Genomic DNA, 8,828 nt, shown 5'->3' on the forward strand with positions numbered 1-8,828 from the left:
GGCGGGCCGGGGGCGGGGGGGCGGCGCTAGGGGGCGGGGCCGGCGCGGGCGCGGCGCGGCTGGTTGCGCTCGGGGTGACGCAGGATGACGTAGACCTTGGGCGCGTAGAGCAGCGCGAGCGGCACCGAGGCCGAGAGGCTCATGGAGACCGTCAGCGTCGCCGTCTGCACGTGCACCTGGGGGCGGGGCCGCGGGGTCGCGGGGCCACGCCCCCAACCGCCCGCTTCCCCCCCAGACCCTACCGGTTCGCCCCAAAACCGCCCAGTTCCCACCCCAAAACCTCCCAGTTTCCCCCCAAACCCTACTGGTTTCCCCCCAAACGCTACTGGGTTCCCCCCAAACCTCCCAGTTTCCCCCAAAAAACCTCCCAGTTCCCCCCCAAAACCTCCCAATTTCCCCTCTAAACCTCCCAATTTCCTCCCGAACCCTACTGGTTTGCCCTAAAGCCTCCCAGTTTCCCCCCAAACCCTACTGGTTCCCCCCAAAACCTCCCAATTTCCCCCCAAAACCTCCCAGTTCCCACCCAAAACCTCCCAGTTTCCCCCCAAACCCTACTGGTTTGCCCTAAAACCTCCCAGTTTCCCCCCAAACCCTACTGGTTCCCCCCAAAACCTCCCAATTTCCCCCCAAAACCTCCCAGTTCCCCCCCAAACCCTACTGGTTTGCCCTAAAACCTCCCAGTTTTCCCCCAAACCCTACTGGTTTGCCCTAAAACCTCCCAGTTCCCCCCAAACCCTACTGGTTCCCCCCCAAATCTCCCAATTTCCCCCCAAAACCTCCCAGTTCCCCCCCAAAACCTCCCAATTTCCCCCCAAAACCTCCCAGTTCCCTCCAAAACCTCCCAGTTTCCCTGTAAAAGCTCCCAGTGCCCCCCCAAACCTCCCAATTTCCCCCCAAAACCTCCCAATTTCCCCCCAAACCCCCCAATTTCCCCCCAAAACCTCCCAGTTCCCCCCAAACCTCCCAGTTTCCCCCCCAACCTCCCAATTTCCCCCCCAAAACCTCCCAGTTCCCCCCCAAAACCTCCCAATTTCCCCCAAAACCTCCCAGTTCCCCCCCAAACCTCCCAATTTCCCCCCCAAAACCTCCCAGTTCCCCCCCAAAACCTCCCAATTTCCCCCAAAACCTCCCAGTTCCCCCCCAAAACCTCCCAATTTCCCTGTAAAAGCTCCCAGTTCCCCCCCCAACCTCCCAATTTCCCCCCAAAACCTCCCAGTTCCCCCCAAAACCTCCCAGTTCCCCCCCAAACCTCCCAATTTCCCCCCAAAACCCCCCAGTTCCCCCCCAAAACCCTACTGGTTTGCCCCAAAACCTCCTCATTTCCCCCCAAAACCTCCCAGTTCCCCACCAAACCCTACTGGTCCCCCCCCAAACCCTACTGGTTTGCCCCAAAACCCCCCCAGTTCCCCCCCAAACCCCCTCCTCACCCTCTCGGCCGACTGGGCGGCGCCGAAGAAGATGGGGCCGAAGGCCAGCCAGACGACGCACGTGGTGTACATGGCGAAGCCGATGGGCTTGGCCTCGTTGAAGGTCTCGGGGACGCCGCGGGCCTTGACGGCGTAGACGGTGCAGGTCAGCATGAGGAAGAGCGCGTAGGCGAGGCAGGCCAGGGTGCCGCCCTCGGCCATGTCGCAGCGGAGGACGCCGCGGGCGTCCTCGGGGTCGGGGCTCCGCCCCATCTCGTAGTCGACGAGGGCGTGGGGGGGGCGGAGGAGGAGCCAAAGGGCGGCGGCCACCAGTTGGAGGCCGCTCAAGGTGAAGGTGATGAGGAGCTGGGAGGTGGGGCTGATGAAACGGGGCGGGGTCACTGAGCGCTTGCCTGGGGGGGGAAGGGGGGAGACACGAAATGGGGGGGTTATGGGGGGGGTCCCGAGGGCTGGGTCCCCTTCCCAACCCCCTGGGACCTCCAGAACTCCTGGTCTCCCCCATAACTCACCATCCTTGAGGACACGGGGGACCTGGTTGGTCCCAGGATGAAGATGGAGTTGGTGGAACCCCATCCCATGTCCTTCATCGCCCTCAACCTTGACCCCTGGACCTTTCCCGACCCCCTGGGACCTCCAGAACTCTTAGTTCCCCCCATAACTCACCATCCTTGAGGACACGGGGGACCTGGTTGGTCCCAGGATGAAGATGGAGTTGGTGGAACCCCATCCCACGTCCCTCAGACCAACCTCCTGAACCCCAACCTTGCCTCTTGGACCTTTCCTGGCCCCCTGGGACCTCCAGAACTCCTGGTCTCCCCCATAACTCACTATCCTTGAGGACAGAGAAGACCTGGTTGGTCCCAGGATGAAGATGGAGTTGGTGGAACCCCATCCCATGTCCTTCATCGCCCTCAACCTTGACCCCTGGACCTTTCCCGACCCCCTGGGACCTCTAGAATGCTTAGTTCCCCCCACAACTCACCATCCTTGAGGACACGGGGAACCTTGTTGGTCCCAGGATGAAGATGGAGTTGGTGGAACCCCATCCCACGTCCCTCAGACCAACCTCCTGAACCCCAACCTTGCCTCTTGGACCTTTCCTGGCCCCCTGGGACCTCCAGAACTCCTGGTCTCCCCCATAACTCACCATCCTTGAGGACACGGGGGACCTGGTTGGTCCCAGGATGAAGATGGAGTTGGTGGAACCCCATCCCATGTCCTTCATCGCCCTCAACCTTGACCCCTGGACCTTTCCCGACCCCCTGGGACCTCCAGAACTCTTAGTTCCCCCCATAACTCACCATCCTTGAGGACAGAGAAGACCTGGTTGGTCCCAGGATGAAGATGGAGTTGGTGGAACCCCATCCCACATCCCTCATGACCCTCAAACAAGCTCCCACCCCCCAACCCGGGACCTTTACCTCCCCCACCGCGCCCTCACCCTGCTCGAAGATCCTGTAGATCCGATTGGTCTTGGTGAGGAGGGCGGCGTAGGTCAAGCTCATCCCCAGGCCCAAGAAGAGCCGCCGCAGGGCGCAGACGCCCACGCCGGGCTCGGCCACCATGAGGAAGGTGATGGCGTAAACCAACGCGATCCCGGCCAATAGGACGTAACTTAACTCCCGCCCCGAGGCCTTGACGATGGGCGTCTCGTGGTGTTTGACGAAGGTGGCCAAGACGAAGGCGGTGGCCATCAAGCCGACGGTGGCCAAGGCCAAGGGGACGGCGGCCCACGGGTCGCCCCAGCGGAGGCGCAGGACGGGGGTGGGGCGGCAGGCGGTGCGGTTGGGGGTGGGGCGGAGGTGGGCGGGGCAGGGCAGGCAGGTGAAGACGTCGGCCCGGTAGTGGTAGCCGCCGCAGAGCTCGCAGTGCCAACAGCACGGGACGCCTTTGACCGGTTTCTTGCGCTCGCCGGGGCCGCAGGGGAGGCTGCACACCGAGGGGGGCGGGGCCAGCGCGCCGGCGCCCCACGTCATCTCCTCGGCCTGCGGGAGGGGACAGGTGAGGAAGAGACACGCCCCGGAGGCGAGGGACACGCCCTGGCGGCGGCCACAGCCCGCGGCGGGGGGAGATGGGGCACCCAGTTGGCCGTGGGAAGACCCAGTTGGCCATGAAGGACCCACCAGTTGACCATGGGGGCGCCCAGTTGACAATAGGAACACCCCGTTGGCCATGGGAAGACCCAGTTGGCCATTGGAAGACCCAGTTGGCCATGGGAAGACCCAATTGGCCATGAAAAGACCCAGTTGGCCATGAAGGACCCACCAGTTGACCATGGGAAGACCCAGTTGACAATAGGTACACCCAGTTGGCCATGGGAAGACCCCGTTGGCCATGGGAAGACCCCGTTGGCCATGGGAAGACCCAGTTGACAATAGGTACACCCAGTTGGCCATGGGAAGACCCCGTTTGCCATGGGAAGACCCCGTTGGCCATGGGAAGACCCAGTTGGCCATGGGAAGACCCAGTTGGCCATGAAGGACCCACCAGTTAACCATGGGGCCACCCAGTTGGCCATGAAGGACCCACCAGTTGACCATAGGAGCACCCAGTTGACCATAGAAAGACCCAATTGGCCATGGGAAGATCCAGTTGACCATGGGAAGACCCAATTGGACATGGGACCATCCACCAGTTGACCATGGGGGCGCCCAGTTGACAATAGGTACACCCAGTTGGCCATGGGAAGACCCCGTTGGACATGAAGGACCCACCAGTTAATCATGGGGCCACCCAATTGGCCATGGGAAGACCCAGTTGGCCATGAAGGACCCACCAGTTAATCATGGGGCCACCCAATTGGCCATGGGAAGACCCAGTTGGCCATGAAGGACCCACCAGTTGACCATGGGGGCACCCAGTTGACCATAGGAACACCCAGTTGGCCATGGGAAGACCCAGTTGGCCATGAAGGACCCACCAGTTGACCATGGGGCCACCCAGTTGGACATGGGAAGACCCAGTTGGCCATGAAGGACCCACCAGTTGACCATGGGGGTGCCCAGTTGGCCATGGGAAGACACAGTTGGCCATTGGAAGACCCAATTGGCCGTGGGAAGACCCAGTTGGACATGGGAAGAACCAGTTGGCCATGGAGGTCCCACCAGTTGACCATTGGGCCACCCAGTTGACCAGGAAGATCCCACCAGTTGACCATGGGGTCACCCAGTTGACCATAGGAGCGCCCAGTTGGCCATGAAGGTCCCACCAATTGACCATAGGAGCAACCAGTTGACCATTGGGCCACCCAGTTGACCCTGAAGGTCCCACCAGTTGACCATGGGGCCACCCAGTTGACCGTGAAGGTCCCACCAGTTGACTGTGGGGTCACCCAGTTGACCATAGGAGCACCCAGTTGGCTATGGGAAGACCTAGTTGACCATGAAGGTCCCACCAGTTGACCATAGAAGCACCCAGTTGACCATAGGAGCGCCCAGGTGACCATAGGAGTCCCACCAATTGACCATAGGAGCAACCAGTTGACCATTGGGCCACCCAGTTGGCCATGAAGGTCCCACCAATTGACCATAGGAGCAACCAGTTGACCATTGGGCCACCCAGTTGGCCATGAAGGTCCCACCAATTGACCATAGGAGCAACCAGTTGACCATTGGGCCACCCAGTTGACCGTGAAGGTCCCACCAGTTGACCATAGAAACACCCAGTTGACCATAGGCGTGCCCAGTTGGCCCTGAAGGTCCCACCAGTTGACCATGGGGCCACCCAGTTGGCCATGGGGCCACCCAGTTGGCCATGGGAAGACCCAGTTGGCCATGGGAAGACCCAGTTGGCCATGGGAAGACCCAGTAGGCCCTGAAGGTCCCGCCAGTTGACCGTGGGGCCACCCAGCTGACCAGGGAGCCACCCAGTTGCCCGGGGGGCGCCCGGCACCCACCCGCAGGTGCAGCCCCTGCACCCACTGCCCCACGGCTCGGTAGGTGCCGCTGCCGTTGCCCCCCTGGAACTGGAAGATGTCGTAGCGCCCCGGCGCGTCCCCGTTCTCGTTGAAGCTCACCGGCGTCCCCGCGCTGCCTGCGGGCCAGTGCAAACCAGTATCAGCCCTCGAAACCAGTATAAACCAGTATAAACCGGTATAAACCAGTATAAACCAGTATAAACCGGTATAAACCAGTATCAGCCACTGACGCCCACCGGCACCACACAGCAAGGCCCAGCGACACCCCCACTCCAGCACCAGCATCCCCCGTATAGGGCAAAGAAGCCCCCCCCAGTGCCCCCCAGCGCCCCCCAGTGCCCCCCAGCGCCCCCCAGCACCCCCCAGCGCCCCCCCAGTGGCCCCCCAGCGCCCCCCAGCGCCCCCCCAGTGCCCTCCCAGTGCCCCCCAGCTCCCCCCAGTGCCTCCCCAGCGCCCCCAGTGACCCCCCAGTGCCCTCCCAGTGCCCCCCAGCTCCCCCCAGTGCCTCCCCAGCACCCCCAGTGCCCCCCCAGTGCCCCCCCAGTGCCCCCCAGCGCCCCCCAGCGCCCCCCAGCACCGTTGAAGGCGACGCGGCGGATGTGGGCGAGGAGGCGGCGCCCGTCGGGCGGGTCCATGCTGGGGCAGAGCCCGCCCCCCGGACACGCCTCGTCCAATAGGCTGTGGAGGCCGTGGGCCATGGCCAACACGGCGTCGATGACGAACTGCACCTTCCCCTCCTGCTCATAGGGCGAGTCGCGGCCAATCCGCTCGCGGCCTGCCCCACACGTGGGGGTCAGCGCCCCACGGCTGCCCCACAAGTTGGGGAGCACCCAGGGGCACCCATCGCGTGGGGGATAGGGGCACCCGGGGGTGAAGCCGTGGGGTGGCGTGTGGGGTGAGGGTGAGCTGGGTGGGACGGTTCTGCCCCACACGTGGGGGTTTGGGACCCACGGCTGCCCCATAAGTTGGGGGGCACCCAAAGGAAACCCTTAGATAAGTCGGGGGGAGGCACCCAGGGCGTGACCCACACATGTAGGGTGTAGGGTTGAGGGTGCCCCATGGTGTTGGGAAGGTTCTGCCCCACATGTGTGGATCTGGGACCCACAGCTGCCCCACAGGTGTGGCCTGAGCACCCAGGGGTGCCCCACACATAGGGGTCAGGCACCTACGGCCGCCCCACAATTGGAGCGGGGGGGTCACCACAGGCTGCCCCACATTGCAGCTGCTCCCAGCTGTGGGGCAGAGCCAGGCGCCGTGGGGCAGCCAGGGGTGCTATGGGGCAGAGCATGGGGCAATGCCACAGGGCACCCAGGGCTGCTGTGGGGCACCCAGGACCGCCATGGGGCAGAAGTGGCGGGGTGGGGGGTGGGGTTACCTGTGCACTTGCGGATGGGGGCGCCGGGGCCGCCGTGGGGCTCGCCATGGGGCGCGCCGTGGGGCAGGCGGCAGTTGAAATCGTCCTCCCAGAACTCGTGGAACCAGAGGTTGCGGCGGTTGTTCTCCAGCGAGCGGGAGGTGAAGTACTCGTCGAAACCTGGGGGGCGGTGCCCCATAGCGCCGTGGGGCATCCCATAGCGCCGTGGGGCACCCCACAGATCTGTGGGGCTGCCCCATAACCAGAGAAGCAGGATGATGCCAGGACCCTCCCCAAACACCCCCCCGCACCCACTCGGATTGAGTTGGGTCCCCCAGGGGCACCGTGGGTTGGGCCGTGGGGCTGCCCCATAGATCCGTGGGACTGCCCCATAGATCCGTAGGGCTGCCCCATAACCAGATGAGTGGGAAAAGCGATGGGACCTTCCCCAAACAATTCCCCGCACCCACCCAGAACCACATGGGTCCCCCAGGGGTGTGGCGGGTGGCGCTGTGGGGCTGCCCCACGGATCCGTGGGGCTGCCCCACGGCATCCGCACTCACCGGGGACGGAGGCGCGCTTGGGGAGGATGGTGATGGCGCCGTGCGCAGCCTCCTCCAGCCCCGCCACCGGCCCCATCTTGGCCCCCCAACTGTCGGAGCCCACCCAGGAGAAGTGGCCCGAGAGGTTGGCGAGAGCCGCCGCCTCCAGCACCCGCCTGTGGGGAGAGCGCGATGCTGGGGGGCGCCGGGGGGGTGCTGGGGGGTGCTGGGGGGGCGCTGGGGGGCACTTGGAGGCATCGGGGGGGCGCTGGGGGGCACTGGGGAGGCGCTGGGGGGCGCTGGGGGGCGCTGGGGGGCGCTGGGGGGGGTTTCCTGGCCCGTACTGGTCTATACTGGTCCGTACTGGTCCATACTGCTCTGTACTGGTCTATACTGGTCCGTACTGGTCCGTACTGCTCTATACTGGTCTATACTGGTCCGTCCTGCTCTATAGTGGTCCGTACTGCTCTATACTGGTCTATACTGGTCTGTGCTGGTCCATACTGCTCTATACTGGTCTATACTGGTCTGTACTGGCCCGTACTGCTCTATACTGGTTTATACTGGTCCGTCCTGCTCTATACTGGTCCGTACTGGTCCATACTGCTCTATACTGGTCCGTACTGCTCTATACTGGCCCATACTGTCCCGTCCTGGCCCATACTGGCCCGTACTGTCCCGTACTGGCCCATACTGGCCCATACTGGCCCATACCGTCCCGTACTGGCCCGTACTGGTCTATACTGGCCCATACTGGCCCATACTGTCCCGTACTGTCCCGTACTGGCCCATACTGTCCCGTACTGGTCCATACTGTCCCGTACTGGTCCATACTGGCCCATACTGGCCCATACTGGCCCGTACTGGCCCATACTGTCCCGTACTGTCCCGTACTGTCCCGTACTGGCCCATACTGGTCCATACTGGCCCGTGCTGTCCCATACTGGCCCATACTGGCCCATACTGGCCCATACTGGCCCGTACTGTCCCGTACTGTCCCGTACTGTCCCGTACTGGCCCATACTGGTCCATACTGGCCCGTGCTGTCCCATACTGGTCCATACTGGCCCATACTGGCCCATACTGGCCCGTACTGTCCCCTACTGTCCCGTACTGGCCCATACTGGCCCATACTGGCCCATACTGGCCTGTACTGTCCCCTACTGTCCCGTACTGTCCCGTACTGGCCCCTACTGTCCCATACTGGCCCGTGCTGTCCCATGCTGGCCCGTACTGGCCCATACTGGCCCATACTGGTCCATACTGGCCCGTGCTGTCCCATGCTGGTCCGTACTGGCCCATACTGGCCCGTGCTGTCCCCTACTGTCCCGTACTGGCCCATACTGGCCCGTACTGGTCCATACTGGCCCATACTGTCCCGTACTGGCCCATACTGGCCCGTACTGGTCCATACTGGCCCCTACTGTCCCGTACTGGCCCGTGCTGGCCCATACTGGCCCGTGCTGTCCCATGCTGGCCCGTACTGGTCCATACTGGCCCATACTGGCCCATACTGGCCCGTGCTGTCCCATGCTGGCCCATACTGGTCCATACTGGCCCATACTGGCCCATACTGGTCCATACTGGCC

The 8,828-nt window shown here is 63.5% G+C and overlaps 1 protein-coding gene across 1 annotated transcript; it reads right to left on the bottom strand.

Moving 5' to 3' along the window:
- Window positions 1-6: 6 nt before the first annotated feature.
- LOC135311217 (metabotropic glutamate receptor 6-like) lies at window positions 7-8,541 on the bottom strand. Its single transcript, XM_064440351.1, has 8 exons — window positions 7,994-8,541; window positions 7,261-7,415; window positions 6,719-6,877; window positions 5,921-6,118; window positions 5,323-5,459; window positions 2,869-3,412; window positions 1,428-1,819; window positions 7-176 (listed from the first exon to the last, which is right to left on the bottom strand). The coding sequence occupies exons 1-8, from the start codon at window positions 8,539-8,541 to the stop codon at window positions 27-29; spliced, it is 2,283 nt and encodes a 760-aa protein (XP_064296421.1). The 3' UTR covers window positions 7-26.
- Between the last annotated feature and the right edge of the window lie 287 nt (window positions 8,542-8,828).

The sequence above is a fragment of the Phalacrocorax carbo genome, unplaced genomic scaffold (assembly GCF_963921805.1).
Source record: "Phalacrocorax carbo unplaced genomic scaffold, bPhaCar2.1 SCAFFOLD_388, whole genome shotgun sequence".
Lineage (NCBI taxonomy): Eukaryota > Metazoa > Chordata > Aves > Suliformes > Phalacrocoracidae > Phalacrocorax > Phalacrocorax carbo.